The following is a 20,630-nucleotide window of genomic DNA, read 5'->3' as shown; positions in this document are numbered from 1 at the left end:
GTCAATGGCGGCCGGAAAGGATGATCGAGAAGACTTGGAGCCTGAAACAGTGGCCCAAGTCCTTGCCAAGAGAAAGGGCAGGGGGCGCAGGAAACAGGCCCCCGATGTTCCCACGGACCGGGAGGAGGCGGACCTCGAGGGGGACGCCCATTGCCTACAGGGGAGCAGGTAGCCGAACTGGGAGAAATCTCTGAGCTAACCCATTGGCAGCAAGATGGGGGGAGTTCTGCTGCGAGCAGAGCGAGTGCCCTACTCTGGAGGGTCTGTGCGGCGGCAGGGTGCAGACCAGGCAGCTAGTAATCAGTCCGGTTCACATCTGATCTACTGGGAGAATGGTCTCCTGTACAGTGAGCCTAAGGTCGCAGAGCCTGGGTCAGCCCGTGTGCTGGTGGTACCCCAGCGCTTCAGGACCTTCCTACTGGGTCTGGCTCATGATGTGCCTTTGGCAGGACATTTGGGGCAGGACAAGACCTTTGACAGGCTTGTCACCCACTTCTTTTGGCCCCAAATGCGAAGGCAGTCAGATGCACACTGTAGGTCTTGCCAAACTTGCCAGGCAAGTGGTAAGAGTGGGAGGAAGGTCAAAGCTCCTCTCCAACCTTTTCCTGTTGTTGGAAAACCCTTTGAAAGGGTAGGGATGGATATTGTGGGGCCACTGGATCCCAAGACAGCCATGGGCAACAAGTACATCCTGGTCTTGGTGGACCATGCCACCCGGTACCCGGAAGCAATCCCTCTCAGGACAACGACGGCACCAGTGGTGGGCGGGGCGTAAATGGGGATCTTTTCCCGCGTGGGATTCTCCAGAGAGGTGGATTCTGACAGGGGGACCAATTTCATATCCAAGTATATGACATCCCTGTGGAAGGAGTGTGGCGTAACCTACAAGTTCACCACTCCTTACACCCCCAAGGAAACGGTCTGGTGGAGCGATTCAACCAGAACTTGAAGGGCATGATCAAGGGTGTAACAGAACCCATGAGGCGTAAGTGGGACGTCCTCTTGCCATGCCTGCTCTTTGCATACATGGAGGTGCCTCAGAAGTCTCTTGGGTACAGCCCCTTTGAGCTAGGGTATGGCCACCCTGTCCGAGGACCTCTAAGTTTGGTGTAGGAGGCCTGGGAGGCAGCTCCCAGGAAAACTCCCCAGGATGTGTTTAGTTACATGCTGGCCTTCCGAAACCAGACTGCCCGCTTCAGGAAACTCTCTCAGGCGAACCTAGAAGCAAGCCAGGAAGAAATGAAGAAGTGGTATGACCAGAATGCCACTCTGGTCGAATTTCAACCTTTGCAAAAAGTGTGGGTCATGGCCCAGTGGAATCTTGTGCCTTGCAGGACAAGTGGACTGGGCTATACGAGGTGGTGGAGGGCAAAAGTGACGTCACCTACCTGGTGAATTTGCAGACTCCAAGGAAGCCTCTGAGGGCCCTTCACGTGAACCGCCTCAAGCCCCACTTCGAGAGGTCCGAAGTGAGTATGCTCTTGGCGACAGATGATGGGGTGGAAGAGGAGAGTGAGCCTCTCCCTGACCTCCTGTCTACCAAGGAGCATGATGGGTCAGTGGAGGGTGTGATCCTCTCCCATACACTGACTTAAGAGCAGCAGGGAGACTGTCGCCAGTTGTTGGGACAGTTCGCCCACTGTTCTCTCTGACCTCCGGTGTTAGTCACTGGTGTATCCATGACGTGGACACTGATGACAGCCCTCCTGTAAAGTACAAGGTTTACAGGTTGACTGACCGGGTCAGGGCCAGCATCAAGGAGGAGGTCTCTAAGAAGTTAGCGTTAGGGGTGATTGAGCCTTCGCAGAGTCCTTGGGCCAGCCCAGTGGTCTTGGTCCCAAAGGCTGCTGCACCCGGTGCCACTCCAGAACTGCGGCGGTTTTGTGTGGACTACCGTGGGCTTAATGCTGTCACCAGGACTGATGCGCAACCCATCCCCAGAGCTGATGAGCTCATTGATCGGTTGGGAGCTGCCCGGTTCCTCCGCACGTTTGATTTGACGTCTGGGTACTGGCAGATTGCCTTAACCGGTGGGGCCAAGGAGAGATCAGCGTTCTCAACCCCAGAAGGTCATTTCCAGTTTCGGGTGATGCCCTTTGGGTTGAATAATGCCCCCGCCACCTTTCAGAGGTTGGTCAATCAGGTGTTGGCCGGACTGGAGGATTTCAGTGCCGCCTACCTGGATGACATTGCTGTGCTCAGTTCCAGCTGGGAAGAACATTTACAGCCCCTCAAGAAAGTGTTGAGGGCTCTGCAAGGTGCAGGCCTCACGATCAAGGCTAGTAAGTGCCAGATCGGGCAGGGTTTGGTGGTATACTTGGGACACCAGGTAGGAAGCGGCCAGGTGTCGCCCCTACAGCCCAAGATTGACACCATTCTGGCTTGGGAGCCCCCAAGACCCAGACAGAGGTGAGGGCCTTCTTAGGTCTCACCGGCTACTATAGGACTCGTGCCAGAAAGCTTTTGATGCCCTGAAGGCAGCCATGTGCACCAACCGACACTCCATACTGCGTATCTGCACAGGCAGGGAGTTCCATAACTTAGCCACCAGGCAGCGAAAGGAACGCCCCCCGCGCGACAGAGCTTCACCCGGGGAAAACTGACCAAGTGCTGCCCCGCTGAGCGCCACTGGTGGGGGCGGACATAGGGGTAAGCAAATTACCCAACAGGCTAGGTCTGGCGAGCTTCAGAATCTTAAAAGACACAACGTCTTAAATTGGATGCGCTTCTCCATAGGAAGCCAGTGAAGTTTCCGAATGACGCCAGCAACAGGGCAGAACCGCTGGAGCCCCACCAAGGCTCTGGCAGCAGCGTTTTGAACACGCTGCAGCCAAATTAATTCAGCCCTATTTGCCCCCAGCAGAAGGGAACTGGCATAGTCCAGACGAGATAGGATAGTCGACTGAACAATCAACTGGCGTGTCGGTGGTTCAAAGAACTTCAAAAGGGGCTTAAGACCCCGCAGAAGGCCGAAACACGTACCAGCAACTTTTCTGGTATGGACCTGAAAACTAAGAGAGGAGTCCATCCATACCCCCAGATTTTTTACCACTTCCTTTGAATTAGGAGTCTTACCCAGTGCACTCAGCCACCAGCGCTCGCTCCACAAGCTTGCGTTCATCCTGACTAACAAAACCTCAGTTTTGTTGGCATTCATTTGCAAGCAATTGGTAGCCATCCATTCAGCCACGGCCGCCAGCCCATCTCTAAACCTGGAGGCATTCGGAGGAAACTTCAGCCAAGGTGACCACAAGCTGCGTGTCGTCCGCATACGAGACCATAATAATGTCCCACTGTCTGGTGACTGCTCCTTCTGCCTTGGGCAGTGAAAGGACTAGACTGAACTTTCTCTACTTGTGCTGAGTATCTCCAAGGGCCTGAAACAGAGCTGGCCTCCTGTTAAGAAGTCACAGGAACTGCAAAGACTTCACCAACCTCTGGGTACCGCTCCTGGAACCGTTGTTTCAGTTGCCACAGAGAAGAGGGAACCGCGACCGACTCCGTCATCCGACTCCGACACTGGCCTTGTGCCCTGAAGGCACTGCATCGAAGCACTGTCTCGCCCTGAACGCCTGCCTTGGTCTCACCGACGCCGTCCTGGACGATCGTCACTGAGCCGCTGCTTGCACCGCATCGAGAGGCAAAGCAACCTGCATCGCCTCGCTTCACTTCGCTGGCCTGGGCTCACCGACACGGTCGCTGCTGGCTCGACACCCGTGACCGCCTCGTCACATACAGCTGTCCGCTCGGCCAGCACCAATTCCTGCCAACCGGCTCTGTCGCCTGCATCACAACTTGCCAGCACCACATCGAGCACCATCTCGCCCTGCACCGTAAAGCTTGGTCTCACCTACGCCGTCTGGACGATCGTCACCGAGCCGCTGCTCACACTGCATCAAGAGGCACCGCACTGTGCACCGCTTCCACTTCGCATCGCAACCGCGACGGATGCCAAGACCGACTCGCACCGCCGTATGAGTCGCACTAAGAAAGGTACTGTGAACTAACCTGTCACACTGTTGCTGGCCCGTACCGACGCGGTCAGTTGGAATTACGAGACTCTGTTGTTTTCAGCATCGCGGTAGGCTTGGACCAAGTTACCGACTCGTACGAACTGTGTTTTCAACGTAACTTTGCAATTTAAAGACTTCTTGCAACGCAACTAATTTTAAAGTACTGTACTGTGGATTTTTATCGTATTTGGTCTTATTTAAGTATATAAAAACATTTCTAAACTCGAGTGGTGTCTGTTTGTAGTGCTTACACTGTATTACTGTTGGTTAGGTGCAAATGCTTTACACACTGCCTCTAAGATAAGCCTGACTGCTCGTGCCAAGCTACCAAGGGGGTGAGCAGGTGTTATTTTAGGAGTGCAACTAGTCAGGATAAGGGAGTGCAACTCCCTTATCCTGACTAGAGTGGTGGTTTCTGCCTGGCTCTGGTGCAAACCTTAGCCAACCAGAAATCCCATTTCTAACAAGACCTTACAAGCAGTGCCCGCCGATGCCCCCCAAGTGACTGGACGCCCCATACCAGTACTATTGTATTCAGACGACGCCATCCTGTTGGCCAGGACTGCAACGTTTAATGAAGGCTTTTAGTGTTTTTATTGCTGCCAGGAAATTAATTATTAATAAAAGTAAAACTAATACTATGGTCTGTGGGGCACAGGACAAACAAAGTAGACCTTTTTTTATGGATAAATCGCCTGTGAAACCGGTTGATACCATTTGCTGCCTGGGCATTACTTTTCAGGTAACGGGTCGTGGACTCGTTAAATAACCAATGTCAGAGCAAAATGGCTAGAAGATATAGTTGCATCTCACCCATTATTGCTCTGGCACTCCATATGGTTCAAGGAAGAAACCAGTTTTACAAAGTCAATTATTTTAGACTGTTTTACCCTGGATAATGCGATGAAGATTCCCTGGTTAAGCTATATCAGTTCATTGTGCAGTAAATTATTCAAGATGTCAATACGGTCTAATCCTACTAAAGTATCTTTTCTCAGGAAGTTGCCCATTAGAGAAACTTTTAAGAACCATAGGAGGGAAATTCGGCTTGATTGTGAATGTAGAAAAACAACTGTAAAATTGTATTTATCACTTGCTTCCAATGTGGGCTGTCAAGATTACTTAACATAAATTCCCAATCTTATGCACCGTTTTGTATTAGTTAGATTTAGATTTGAAATTGCTCACCATTTAGTGGCTTTCCCTAATATGAAAATTTGTCCTCCAGCCACGATTCTTTGCCCATGTGACGGACAGAGCAAACAGAGAACTGTGCACTTTATGCTGTTTTGTGGTTTTTACACAGGTTTTAGAAAGTACTACTTAAAACTACTTTTAATTGCGTATGGCAGTGGTTCACATTTTGCTGCAATAAAATACCTGTCTGAACTTAACAATGCCGAGGTTTGCTCAATGTAGCACTTTTTATTATAAATGCTTTTAATGCACGCAAGAGTATTGTTCCATCATTATAGCAATGTCTTTTAAGAATTTGTGCTGTCTTTTAAATATAATATTTTAAGTGTTTTAGACGTGATTAACTTTGGCCCCATGTCATAGTACACGTGTTACCGGCTCAGTTTTTTAATACCTGATTCTTTTTATATGTAATGTATTTAGTTTTAATATATGTAAGTTTTTAGATGTGATTAATTTTTTGCCCCGTGTTGCGCACTGGATTCTAATTGTCTTGTTTTTTATGCGTAATGCAATCAGTTTTCAATGTATGTATACTCTTATGGTTGTTCTAAACATACTGAATAAAGTTTTTGAACTGAACTGAATGACCAGCCAGCCCACGAGGCCGGGTGGAAGTGCTGATTGACTGGCGTTGTTCTCACCACCCTACGATGAGTTTCTGGAGCTACCCCAAGGTGAGGAGATAGGGGGCTCAACAAGCCTGCTGTGCCAGGCTCCCTCCTCGTGCCGTGTCCCTGGGTCACTGGCGGAGCTTCTGCACCTCCCACTGCTTGGAGGTCGAGACTGTCCCGAGGCAGACAGAGTGCCCTTCAATGACGTCCTTCACTCCACTACCCCACTGCCGAAGCTGCGACTGCCTGCCTGGAGGCCTCAACCACAAGAGGAGACTGGGAGTTGCTGTGCGGCCGGGCTATGCTGATAAGAAGGCATGCGGCGTCGATGAACTGGCCATGGAGCCCGCATCTCTGGATCCTTTGGTTGTGAAGCCCGACCAACTTGGGGCCGCAGGCATTTCTGCTCACATGTTGGGGCTGCAACAGATTGCCCCCTGAGGCCGCAACTCCTACTGGGCCCTGAGGTTTTTACTGAGCTGACAGGGCCGCACTGCTTAGGAGATGGGAGCGGGTTTGGACCAGGCCCCCCTGTCCAGAACGCCACATCAGCGGCCAGACCTGCCTGAGCCCGCAATTATCCCCATCAGGGGGAGCAACGAGGCTGCGCTGCCGTGATCTGTGTTGCTCGCTCAACCCCCCCACCCCCGACACTGGAGGGGACGATTGACTTGTGGCCCTTGACCTTGCACCCCTTTGGAATGAACGTTGTCCCGTCCCTGGGTCTCCGGGACCAGCTGACTATCTTGATGTGGCCGGCCTGAGCCACTGGGATCGGGTGGTCCCTCCCTCATCACTGTTTATCTATGCTATATCTAGCATCCCTCTGAAAGCATCCGCCGGCTCCTCGCCCTGTGTCTTTGGCCTGGTGCAGACCTGAGAGGCCCTCCTGCATTTGGATGATGGGAGGACCCCACCTATTGGCGGCGGCAAGCCCCCATGAGGTGAGTAACTGGGGCCTGTCCGCTGTCAGTACCTTCGGCGGGGCTCCGCTGGATGCACAGAACTTCCTTACATGACTGCCTTGTGTGAGAAGCTGGCCTGGTATATGATGTCCACTAATGTAAGTGGGCACCTTGCACCAGTCCAGACAACTCTTATGGTGATTTAAGAGGTCTTAGACAACCTTCGAAAGCTCTCTAAGTGGTAGCTGTGGAGAGCAGCCTTCTGGCTTAGTCCAGGAGTGTAAAGCAGCTTTTTTTTTATTTTTTTTACCAGAACACAATCTTATAGTATAGAATAAGTGAAGAGAACCACATCAAGAATTTATAGAAATATGTATTTTTTATATAATACTTTCTAGTATGTACACATATCTCCTACACAGAGATAAACACAATGCCCACAATACTTTAGCAAAGAAACACAGTAAATAGCACGAAATACACAGTGGACCCCAGAGGGTGACCAAACCATTTACTAAGAAAATGGTATAGGAACCACAACTCGGATCAAGACAGGGTCGAGAGGACGTAGAAGTGCTAGGGACCCAAGGAACCACCCACGGTGAGTAGATAGGGACTCCACGGATAGCATGTGTAGTGTGGAAACACGACTGTGTGCTCTGTACAACTATATGTGCAAGTAGCGGTTAGATTTTAAAGATTAAGGACTATTCACAGTGGACCCTGAGGAACCCCCGTGGAAGACAGAAGGTTGGAGAGCCACCCCAGCCGTGGATACTCTAGGACCCACATTACCTACACCAGGGAAGCTGGGTGCATACGTGTGAAGTGGTGTCGGAAACCGCCATCGAACCCAATGGAGGACTTCAGAAAAGCGCCACCGTTGCAGAAAGTGTCCGGTGGAATCCGAAGGTGGATCCTGGATGAGAGGGGACAGAGTCGATGTCACTCAGGAGTGACCAGGAGATTTGGAAGACGAATGCCCTCCGATGTCTGATGTTGCAGGATGGATGACGAGGGCAGTGACTCTGCAGCTGTGAGGACCAGGCGACGCTGAGGAGGACCAGTAGCCGTGCAAGAGCTGTCCCATGAAGGATGTCGAGTGCTGATGGGTTGGTGCCTGGCGGGAGCACCAACAAGTGTTGGTAAATGAATCAAAGAAGGAGCAGCGTCGGGACCAGCAAGGTCCAGGGGACTCACCAAAAGCAGGGGAGGCAGGGCAGGCCCCGAGCAATCAGGGGAGCCCAAACAAACAAGTGTGACCCTCAAATGGACCCACAGGCTAAAGGCACTGGAGTCACAAGAGGACCTCAAGCAGCTCACCAAAAGATGCAGGCCACAATGAACGTGGTGTGGATGAAGATTCTGGTCACTGGAGATGCTCGAGGTAGGGGCTACTTGGAGCCTGAAGATCTTCTTGGAAGGAAACCAACAAGCCCTTGCAACTGCAAGTTGGACGTGGTGCACAGGGGTTCAGTTATTGCAACCCCCCACGAGGGATACTGGCCTCACACTCGGTGAGAGGGCAGGGCAGGCCAGGCCTGAGGAGCTTTGGAAAACCACCACCTGTGTTGCAGAACCTTATAGAGTCTGGAGGAGCTCAGGATCAGCAGACTGGTCGACTTAGCAGTGCCTGTGAATGCAGGGGAGTGACTCCTCAACCCAAGGGAGATTCCTTCAAGTGTCTTTTATGCTTCACAGGCCTTGGAAGGTTCCTGTATGATGCACAGGCACAGACAATGCAGCAGACTGGACGGGAGACTAAGTCCTGCCCAAACGAAGCCCAGTGAAGTTTAGAGTGCCAAGACGGTAGAAGAAAAAGTGGTGTCTGATCTGAAGCTTCTCTCACGACAAATCTAGGGACCGACACCCAGATAAGCCCTTAAGTACCCTAGGGAAAGGGATGGGAAGATTCAAGGGACAGTTCAGGGGAGGGCCTGGACAGGGGGAGGTTACTCCAATGTCCTTTGTCCAGTTTCGCACCAGAGAGGGAACCATTGGCTCCCCGACCTGGTTTGAACTGGACTATGCACGGGGACACCATGCAGCCTTTCTGGCACTGAGAAGTGCACCCACCCAGTCCCAATACACTAAATCCTGTCTGGGAGGTGGTCACACCTCCCTGTGACAGGATGCCTATTGTTCCACCTTGCTCTGCTCAAGCTTGGCTCAGCAGCAAGAGGGCATAAATGTCTCTCTGGTCGGTAACAACCATTTTGTGCTGTCCGGGTCTAGAAAGTTTCTGGATTCAAGCTAGCCTGGCTGATGAAGGGTGATACCCTGAAACCAGTCCAAGGATGCTTGTTTCTGGTCCAGGGAGGACCTGGCTTGGCAGTTCGGGCTGGACTGTTCCCATAAGGAACAGGGTCAAGACTGATTTGCATTTGGCTGGGTCCAAACTGGGGTGGTGTGGTGAGCAAAAGAATGATGGATTAAACCCAGATCCTTGTAACTGGGGGTGAATGTTTGCATTGTCCAGCATTCTGTCCATCAACTGTTTCTTTTTCATTGGTGTAGATGGTTGGCACCGGGAACACAGAGCCTAATGGAAGGCAGTGCTTGGAATCATACCTCCCACACCATTTACGTTGTGAGGGAATGATTCCAACATGTTTGACACCAAACATGATAGGATTTTTTGCAGCCGTTTTCGAGATGGTCATCGCGTAATTACACGGTGCCCATCTATTTAGTATATGGCTGCTTCACTGATAACCCGGGACAATGGCTCCGTAGGCTGCAGGGGTGTCCTGCTCATGCTGGGGCACTCTCTCACTTAGAACCAAGCACCCTGCCTTCAGGACTGCAAAGGCCAGCTATAGGGGTGACTTATAGGTTTGAAGATGTGAGCGGCTGCTGGCCAGTAGGCTGCAGGCCCAACAACAGTGGTCTGAGGTCTCATCGGTGGTCGAATCAACTGGGACAGAGCAGACTGAGGGCCTGCATGTAGCGAAAACATGTTGCCAATACTACACAGACCTCTCCCAGATGCCCCTGCCTGTTACCTCCAGGAGGCCGCGGACACCAGACTAACGCATGATCAGGCCGCGACTCTGGACTCCCCCATCTGAGTTGAGGAAGTGGTGTCTACTGTCTCTCAGGAAAAGCTGCTTAAATCCACTGGCCAAGACTGGTTCTCTGTGCTTTTTTACAAGACATTGTGTCCCATTCTGGCTCCCATACTCACCAGAGTCTACAATGCTGTTGGAGTCTCCTCCACGACTCCCGCCGACCATGCTGGGAGCTTCAATTGTCATTATTCCCAAGCCTGACAAGGATAAACACCACTGTCCATTTTCTAGAATGACTTCCTTAGTGAACGTTGTCCGTAAAACTGTTCACTGGGATTTTAACTTCGCAACTGACCCCTCTCCTTACCGGCTTGATAGACCCGGACCAAGTGGGGTTTCTTCCCAATCACCAATGCGGTGACAATACGAAGAGACGACTCCATATTATCAATAAGGCACAGCGCTTTTATACAGAATGCATACTGTTATCTATTGACACAGAAAAGGCTATCGATGGGGTTCATTGACCCTACCTGAGAGAAACCCTTCGGCACTTTGGATTTCCTAATCAGTTTACTAAGTGGATCCTGAAGCAGTCATACACGCCCTCGGCAACGGTGAGGGTGAACGGCTATACCTCTGCCCCCTTCCCAATCTGGAGAGGTACGAGACAAGGCTTCTCTCTGTCTCCCCTCCTCTTTCGTCTGTATATGGAGTCTTGATGGCTCAAAGGAAACGCGATAGCCCTCTTATATCTGTGGTCTGTTTAGGGGGGACAAACATACTATTAGTTTATATGTGGACGACGTTGTGGCAACATTGGATGATCCCCTGGTTTCCCTCCCGGCCTTCATGGTCTTGACCTGTTTGCCCAGACGGTGGGATTCAAAGTCAATATCCATAAATTCCAAGCCCTGAATCCATCACTCAGGGCCCTTGCTCTCCGAGCTACAACGCTCCTACCCTATTCAATGGGCCTCGGCCCCCTACCTTGGTTTGCAGCTAACGGCGAACACTCAAAACACGGTGTCCCTTAACTATAATGACCTGCTTCAGCAGATGCATGCAAGCTAAAAACCTAGAATGAAAAAAAACTTCCAGTAGTGGAGAGACTCTCTGCCATCACCTTTCAAAGTTTCAACTTTACTCAAGTACATGATAGTCCATTTTATATCCTACAGTTTTAATCCCTGTTTTGAGTCTTTCTCTCCGACACTCGAGGTATAGTCACATAAACTAATCGATCTGACTGACATGTTCATAATTATGCTGAAATGTGCATAAAGCTAGCATCTGATAAATATTTTATTCCCAGCATCCAAAATTATGCTAATTGTTTTACCCCTTTACATGTATTCCATAATCATGTTTGCAATAGATTTCCAAGGAACCCCACTGTTTATCAAGCTTGTTCAGTAGCTTTTGTTCTAATTTTGGATCACTCACATTGTCTTTCTGTAATCTTTCATTCAATTGGATTTTTTAAAGAAACTAAACATTCAAGGCAGAATTTTGAGCACAAACCGTCTGTTCAATAGCGACCTTATGCAGTTTCTAAGGCTTAAATAGAGGATTTTCAAATGGTTTCTGAGATCTTTAGCCTTTCAAGAGATTATGAAGTTATGTTCTGTAGATCACACTAAGGCTGTTGTACGTAATTTAATTTTTTTATTAAATTAATGAATTCATAAAAGCAATAGAAAGCACATATCTATGCATGTCGACCCTAAACTATTATCAAAGTGTTTTACGTTCTCAGAATGTTGATTCACTTATAAACAGGGGTGTTGGAAATTATGTATCTAATCTTATTGCATCTTAAAAACCCCACCAAATAGGACAAAGACTAGGTCATAGTGATACAAACTGCATCCCTCTGTTTCCAACCTCCCCTGATTAACAAACCCTCCAGTAGAGAGTAAATAATGCATAAAGCTGGCTAAACCACCAAACAACACCTTATGTTTCTTTATTTAGACTGACTTCCTGGAGACCTGTCAGATAATCATTAGCCGAATCCACGCCTCAGAACACGTCAGTTAAGGTTTTGCTGGATTCTGAAGCCCCAGAATAATAATAATGACCTTTCTCGGTTCCTATAAACACTTTCTTCCCTTTAGTGTGGTGAGACTTGCCTCCAAGAGTTACTTTTAGAGTATCGCTTACTGTAGGTTCTCGTCTTGTAAAATTGGAAATGTACCTCGCACATCTCCATTTTCTTTCCACCACTGGATAGTTTCCCCTGTCCTTTTAAGTTGTATTGGCCGACTTTGATTTTCTAGGTTTACCTCTGATCCGGCGCCAATAATACCTATCGATCAGGGATCAATACACAAGAAGTCACTGCATTGGCCCATAATCATTCAACCCAGAAAATCCCTGATTGCACCGGGGTCAATTTGTTTCGATTGTTTGTTTATATAATTTCTTGAATAACTATCAACTCTTCAAATACTTGATCGATGGATCAATTAGTTGAATAGTTGTTGGCAAGATAAGACTAGTCTGACTAAATATTTGTTAAATAATTCACACTCTTGGTAGGGTTAATAAGTGAATTTTATCCAAGATTTCAAAGTAAATGCTCATAATGCATTAGGTCACAATTACTGAAATAAACACCAAATCTCATGGAAAGACAGTTCAATACATAGATCTTGACTCTAATTCTGAACGACATTGTACAATGAAGGAGTGGATAGAGTAAGAGACATAACAGTTCAGCAACATTTGATTTATGCCAAACTAATATAATACCTAACAGAAAGATAGATGAAGAGACAATAGAGTCATCTAAAGAAGTACATAATCATTCATTGTTGATGGAGTGGATAGGCGGAGAGACAAAAGGTCAATTAAAATGCATAAATTCAAGGAACATTTTAATAGGACCTAATCTATATAAGAACCTAGTAGACTGAATGTGAATTTGGGAAAACTACCCCCTGGTCCCAAGGGATGACCAAGATTCCCAAAGGAATCGTCAGGAAGATGTGGAGAACCTGGACAGGTACAGGTTAAGATGGGAACAACTAGGCCTCTCATGACAAAACCGAAGGATGGCGGTAAATCTTCCTCTCCTCTCTCTCTCTCTCTAGCAGCCTCCCAACAGCAATATCTCCTCCTGCCTAACACTGCCCCTAAAGTCCCTAAATATATAGTCTAAATTTACATGTGCATCCCTAAAAATGTTGCATTTACGCTCTAACTTGCATACTGATTGGTGGACTGGGGAGGCGGTACAGTCACACCATTATGAGTCTGCATTTTTTTCACTATTTCCTTTGTACACAAACCTTCCCAGGGTCTGGTTCATAACTTTATTAAAATGTTCATATACTTTCAACAATTTATATTATTTTATTAAGAAAACGCAGTTCTTTTGCTGGGGCGACTCCGGTCTCACGCTCGTGTTTAGGAATTGGCAGGCTATGCATGCATTGGCCTTCACTCCTTTATCTCATCTTCTGCGCACAGCGTCCCTTGCTCTCCATCATTGCAGAGCGAACTCGCTCCTAGCATTCCCCCCTCTCACTTTGGCTAAGTTTAATAAAATGGCATCTTCACTCAGCACACTAAAGTGGATAGAAATTAACATTTATTAATTATTTGACAATTAAACCATCACTGTTACCTCCCACCGTTCTCTACTTCCCGTTAAAGTTATCTAGCATTGGCAAATATGCCAGCAAGGAGCATTAACCATTACTTTAGAAGTAAGAATGCAACATACAAATACTGAAACCCTTGCGGTCTACTCATGCAATTTCTTCGTTTCTTCAAAAACTCAACAGTTATTACAATACAATGTGATTACGGGTTAGTTTAAAACATGCGCAAAGCAATTCCCCTGTGTTCATGTGGGTGCATGTTAGATTTATCTTCATCTCCTTATTTGTTAGTACATATTATGGGGGTACATGATCAGAGCAGGTTTCATTTTTGAGAAACCCTGCTCCATCACCTCTTCATTGAGAAACACTTCATGATTTCATGGGGGTTGCATCTCTTGGATTTGAAGATCCAGAGTAATGTCAGAATCGAAATGCATGCCTTGATTTTTACTATGCTGGAGTAAGGGAGGGCGTGACCAGTGCTCAAGGCAACATTCTGAACATCTGAAGTTAAAATAACCTAATCTTTTCTTTAGGAAGGTAAGAGAATAATGATTTCTTAGTGAGGGAAAAGGAAATTGTCATACTTTGTGGGAGTATTTTAAAGCAGGTAAATTGTAATTGTAGACAGAGTGACCTATTTGCTATAATCCGTTATACCTTTGAATCTGGAAATTCAATACAAGTCAGTCTTCAGATCAAGTAACAAAGATACTAGACCACCATCTCTTGTTTTGTGTTTGTGGATAGGGCAAGTAGGTGCCCCCTGCACGTATCTGCTACAAGGAGTCTAATGGAAGCCCATGTCCTTATTAGAGTCTAAAGCCCATTTTATTTATTTATTTTTATTTTACTTGCAAAGTTTTATATTGCGCTGGCTAGATCCGGAGGTGTCAGAGCGCTTTACATGAGGATCAGCGAGTTACAGGTTACATAATTACATCAATTACAGGAGCCAGGTATAGACATAGGAGAAAAACATGAGATTACACAAAATATGAGTTATTGGCGCTTAGCATAGCGAAGACACACATCTTATGGGGAATGAAAGGTAGAGGGGGAATGGTAAACCGGGGTTAGGAGTGCAGACAGGGTCAAGCAGACCGGCAAGGGGGAAAAGGACTTCAGGGATAACAAAGCAGTGAAAGTTAAATACAGATAGCATTAACCCAAGATGGCGGGATAAACAAAATCAAACAAAAAACCAATAAAGGTAGCTGACTCCATGGTTTCATGCAGGGCTGGAAAAGGGTAGGAAGCATCATGAAGGGAGGAGGTGGGGAGGGAAGGAAACACAACAGGGAGACGAGGAAAACAATGTCCGATGTCCGGCTGGGTAGGTGACGGCCACAGGGTGAACCAGAGCCAGACTCCTCTATGGCTGCATACGACAGCTTCACTGGGCATCGGCCAAGGTTGCTCAGGCTCCTCGGTAAGTACAGATAGTTATGGTTTCCGCCCAGGGGGCATCGTTGTAGTTCCATCAAAAGCACCGGTGCCGGTGTTACTGGGAAGCGCTGTCCGCCTAGTCTTCCAGCTTGCCCCAAGGTCAGGAGTAGTTAAAGGAGAGGTGGAAGTGAGTTTCAAGGTCTGCAGAAGCATCATGGGTGGCCGCCATATTTGATTAATAGCATTCACGTGCACCGCATGTGCAGCACCTGAGTTTGCAATTTTGGATTACTACAGCTACCAGGAGATTCGAACAGGCGCTGTATTTGCGATGGTCTCCCTTGGTGTAGTTGCATCGCGTTGGCCCTCCCCGAGTGGTCTCACTTGAAAGTGACTCAAGATTTCATCAGATGGCCCCCTGTTACCTCCATTTCCCCCCGCTCTATGCCAGTCGTTACAAAGCGTCCACTGCGGGCGCCATCTTTTTACCTTGGAACAGACACTTAAACATCAGTGTTTGTAGTACAGATCCCGTTAATGTGAGATTCATGATCTCTGTCCACATTCAATATGAAGTTGAATGACCTATCGAATGCTCCTCCAACATTTACATCTTAAGCCTTAAACCGCCAAGAAAACTTTTGTTTTGTTGCGTTTGTCACTCAAGCACTGTCAATTAGTTGAAGAAACCCAAAATTGTGTTACCCTTGAACAATTTAGCTTGTAAAATTAAGTGCTGATATTTTTTTCTTCCGATTTGTTGTTCACTACATGGTTGCCACAGAAACAGTAGCACGTGGCAACATAATTGCTATGGCATTGTACACTTGTATTATGTGAGTGAAAGTGAGCCAATGGCTGTATCCAAACATAAAAAATACTGATTCTTTACGCCCTAAAAATGTGCCCTTGCTCATGACCTTTCCCTGTTGATCGCTGTGGACTAAAGCCTGCTTCTCTCGCTCTCAGTGATTCCAAATTGTGGGTATCTTGTCCCTGCATTTTGCTTCTTTTGCTCTTCCCCAGCTTGGTCAGCAGTTTGATATCAAGATATATGCCATGTGCCATTTGGGTGTGCTGTTCAGGAACAGAAATTAAGTGCATGTCTGCACTCACTCCACTAATATTGGAACAAAATATTTTTTTTTAAGTTTGCCATGCACGCAAGGGACCCTAGCCCATAGGAGTCACTGGATTTCATGTATGAGCGCACGTGTGAAGGAGGTATCTGAGGCAATAGGCAAACACATTTGTCAGTGAGTGAGCAAGGCCTAACAGCCATCTTCCTCCCATGTGGTGATTAACCTCTTCACACCATCCCTCCAACTTCTCTTCATGGAAAGCTTCAAAGAAGACCAGAGACATCATTGGGAGGTAAGTCACCCTGAGGGGCTGAGCCTGGCATTCCTATGCTCCGTTTTCAGATATCCTCCATCTTCTGCACAAGAAAGTCATCTGTCTTCTTCTGAGGCAAGATCTGCTCATCAGGGATGGGAATTCGGGTGTTACGGGTGTACTACTATATGTACTTGGTGTACAAAGCATGGCATTTATTTCATTTAGTGGTATATTGCATATGTAGCCATATTTCGCAGTATTGTACTTCCATGGCATTATCCAGGTAACGCGGGAGACTGTTTCCAGGGTTTTTCAGAAATCCTACTGTAGACAGCTGTTTACACTCTAGTAAATGCGTTAGTTTATGAGAGGAATTTGTAAAATGCCTATTTGTTTCATTTTAATGTTCTGATAATACATATCCGCATTTAGTTTGAATTTGACAAACTCTTCCTTTTCCCTGGCAGGGTTTATGTTTGACTCTCTTGCTGCTGGCTGTTTTCAAGAAGGCATTACCTGCTCTCCCCATTTCTATCACTTTCGGACTGGTGTTTTACTTTTCAACAGATTATCTTGTGCAACCATTCATGGACACCCTTGCAGCTCACCAGTTATATATTTAATGTCAAGAAGAATTTAAAGTTCATTTTAAAACTGTGGAGCGCCAAGTTCCACGTAAAATGTATCAAGCTGTATAGTTTTACAATACCTTGCATATATTTTTGAAAACAAGTGAAGAATATGAAACATATGAAGAATATGAAGCGAAATCCATTGCTCAAAAGAAGAATGCTTTGCCTTTTAAGAGTATATTTTTGCATCAGCCAAGAACCCATACTTTGTTAGACAGAAACATGACAAAACCCACAGGTCATTGCTTTGCTGATGTGTTTGATTTTTTTTCTCACTATGTTGAAATCTTGTTGGCAATCTTTGAGAACATTTAGAGAACATAAATTAGGATTTTTTTCATAGATGGAAAGATGTAATTCCTGGTACCAGTGTATGTGATTATGTGCCAAAAGGATTAATTTAAAATTTTCGGCTGGATTGAGCTGATTTACACATCACCATGAAGAATTTGTCCCGCGGTTGAAAAAAGATTGAGGATGAAAAACGTCCTGGGTGGTCTTGATCAGTGAATCACTTTTTACTGAGCAAATGTGATAACGTTCCTGACATGTAACTTTAAGTACTTTCGCAATACATGAAAAAGTAATGTTTAGAAAAATGAAAATATCTACAGATGCTTAGTTATTCCTTATCCTGTCACCCATTTTGTATTGAAACATCAACCGGACATTAACTATATATGAGAACAGCATCGGCCTTGACCAGTGTACACTGAAAGTAATTTCGGAGAAAAGTGTAGCTGTCTATCTCAAGTGGGCGGAAATAAACTTGAGAACTCCTGGGACTCCACATATATTATGCAAAAAGTTAAACTAACAAATATTGTGTACAATTTTAAGAGTTTAGAAAGTCTGTATGAAGTGATATGGTTTATCTTTTTAGAACTCCTTCGAATATCATTAAAATGTAACCTCAAGTTGGTATTGCCCGCAAGATATGCCAATTCCAGAGTATTTTTGTGGATGGTCGATATTTGTATGCTATTTATGTCGTTCATACACCTAAAAGTATTTAAGCAGTTGCTGCATTCATTTAGTAAATGATGATTGCAATCAAGCCGCATTGTTCATGGTAGATCATTTTCAAAACAATATTCTAGTTGTGTGTGTTTGAGTATTGCATGAGTGGTGAGTGTTAGGGCATACTAGACTGTGGATCCTCCAGTTGAGAATTATTGTCTTGCTATGGTTTGCTTGTTACATGACAGCTTGAAGACCAAAGCCTTCAAAATGAAATACTAAACCTTTATTATTCTGGGGATAAAAACTGGGAGCGTCTGTACAGGATTTTGTCTATTGTAACCGCGGTTTTGGTCCAGATTGCACATCAAATAAGTCAAACATCTAGAAGACCAAGGCAGGGCAAGAAAACTTGGTGTTGACATTGTATGGTACAGGTTGTCACCTTTGGAGTCTTTTGCAGTTACTTAAATTTGGACAGGCCAAGGTCTTAAATATTGTTGTGGAAAATATTTGCCCTACTATTTGTGCTACAATACTGATTTCTTTCTCTATTAAACCATTGCATGGTCTTGCAGAGCACTTTTGCAATAGAAGCAGTTTGAGTAACACGGTGCTTGCTGCAGCTGAAGTCTTACATTGAGTCATGCTGATTCATATAAAAACTAGAGGCAATTGAGAGAAGTGTACCAGGTGAACACATCCTTACCCAGAAATATCTAGATGCTAGTATAGCCACCATGTTTACCAACCATATATCTGGTTCCAAGTACCCAGTTTGTGGCTACGTATATACCGAAACAATGAAGACAAAAAGCACAGGAGACTCTGTGGACAATGGTCTGCTTTGTATAACACAATTCATGTCTGTTAGAGTGTAAATAGGGTCTTAAACCAGTACTTATCAGGCAAAAAAATACAGTTTGTTCACTGTTTACCTTACTGTTGTATCGGAATGTATTTATGCCTATTGTGCCTATAGACGCCTAAAAATATCGATTATCAAAGTTTCAGAGAAATACTCCCAACTAGAATTTTTTTAATTTTATGGTTTATAAGGCTTTGAACTATAATAAACTAATATAAAAGTGTACTGGACATTAAAAATCTATTATGATTATAAAGATAAATGCTCACAACCATCAAAAACCAGTGAAAAGGTACAGACACATCTGAAAAAATGTGTAAGCCTCATCCTGAACTTCAGCAAAAGCTGATGATCTCAAAATAATTTTAATGTAATTTCATGCTTTTAAAGCCATATCACAGACGCCGTTTAATGTTTTTCTCTCTGTGGATCTTGATACGGCGACCTACTGTGATTTCATTTAAATCTTAGGGGGACGATTGAGCATTGTTGGGGTGTGTTTTACTGGCTTCCCTCTTTTCTGACCAATCAGTGGCAAAAGGTGGGATTAATCTGCCCCAAAATAAATGCCTTCAGGAGTTTCCTTTCTGGCACCTCCATTTGTCAGCCTCTATGCAAATGCAGTATTCATATAGAGACAGGAAACTGAGTGTGCCTAAAGTTCATTACTCGATATGAGTGCAATGGGGGAATATATGAATCATCCCATTAAGTCCCCCCAAACGTCCCTCTTTTGCTGTACCCAAAGTCCTAAACTCATGCACGCATAAGCATGCCCTTGCACACATCATAATTAGAAAAATAGGGTTAACCAGGAAAGGAAACACAGTAACAGGAAAATAGGCTAGTATTGCAATACATGACAGTACATTTCCTTCCTCTTTGAGGAAACTTAGACCATCAAATAGTCCTTAAAATTCACAGATGCACCCACATTATGAGAACTCTGACCTTCATGCATACCACAGCTCACTCCACCTATTACCATTTTCAATGTTGGTGTTTGTAGAGATTACCCATTATCTTCCACACTATATACTGCTACTATATTTTCTGACAAATTGGTATCATTATTTGGGTGAAATTGTCCTTTAGCATCAATAGGTCTCCGCTTTGGCATGTGCAGGTGGCGTAGGATGTAAATCATTATCACTGCAATTAGACCAGACCACCATTGCCCATTTTCAGACCACATGGCTGAACCTCGAATCCTGAATAGGAGCAATGGATCACTATAGTTCCACCCTAAAATAATCCCCTTTAATTTTCCGACTGTTTCCCACAGCAACTTTCACTTCGGCTCCAGTTATTTTTAGTATCATGGTGTCCCCTCGTTACACTTTGTCTTTGGTGCGTAGTAGAATGTATCAATAGAGCGGTAACTGCAAACACAACAATGATGGACAGAATGTGGATCAATGTCACACATTCACCCCAGTCCAAAGATCTGGGCCCAAATCCATCGTTTTTCCACTCCACCCCACCCTGGGTTAGACAATGGCGATATGCAAATCAGCGCTGACCCTGTGCCCCATGGGAACAGTCCAGTCCGAACTACAAAAGCCATGTCCTTCCCAGAACGGAAACAAGCATCCGAGGACCGGCCCGGTTTCGAGGTAACACCTCTCATCAGCCCGGCTAGCTTGATTCCAGCGGTGTGGAGTGCCTGGGACTCACGTCTGAGCATCCCCAGTACACTTAGAGCGGTAACTGCAAACACAACAATGATGGACAGAATGTGGATCAATGTCACACATTCACCCCAGTCCAAAGATCTGGGCCCAAATCCATCGTTTTTCCACTCCACACCACCCTGGGTTAGACAATGGCGATATGCAAATCAGCGCTGACCCTGTGCCCCATGGGAACAGTCCAGTCCGAACTACAAAAGCCATGTCCTTCCCAGAACGGAAACAAGCATCCGAGGACCGTATCAATTCCTTTGTTTTATTTCTGGTATTTTCTCATGCTTTTCTCACAATCTATTTCGAAAAGTGGGTGGTGATGGAAGCTTGTTTCCTTTCCAGTAAAGAATTGGCTTGGTAGTTTGGTCTGCCCTGTTCCCATGATGAACTGGGCCAGGGTCAGA

General features: G+C 46.0%; 1 protein-coding gene across 1 annotated transcript in view; it reads left to right on the top strand.

Moving 5' to 3' along the window:
* The window catches only part of PSEN2 (presenilin 2), a 443,825-nt gene extending 426,055 nt beyond the window's left edge, over window positions 1-17,770 (top strand). The window contains exon 11 of the mRNA XM_078649110.1: window positions 16,549-17,770. Coding sequence (XP_078505236.1) covers window positions 16,549-16,704 — 156 coding nt within the window. The 3' untranslated portion in view covers window positions 16,705-17,770. The remainder of the gene's footprint in view (window positions 1-16,548) is intronic.
* The last annotated feature ends 2,860 nt before the right edge of the window (window positions 17,771-20,630 follow it).

The sequence above is a fragment of the Lissotriton helveticus genome, chromosome 6, assembly GCF_964261635.1.
Source record: "Lissotriton helveticus chromosome 6, aLisHel1.1, whole genome shotgun sequence".
Classification (NCBI taxonomy): domain Eukaryota; kingdom Metazoa; phylum Chordata; class Amphibia; order Caudata; family Salamandridae; genus Lissotriton; species Lissotriton helveticus.
This window is presented reverse-complemented; position numbering and strand designations above follow the sequence as displayed.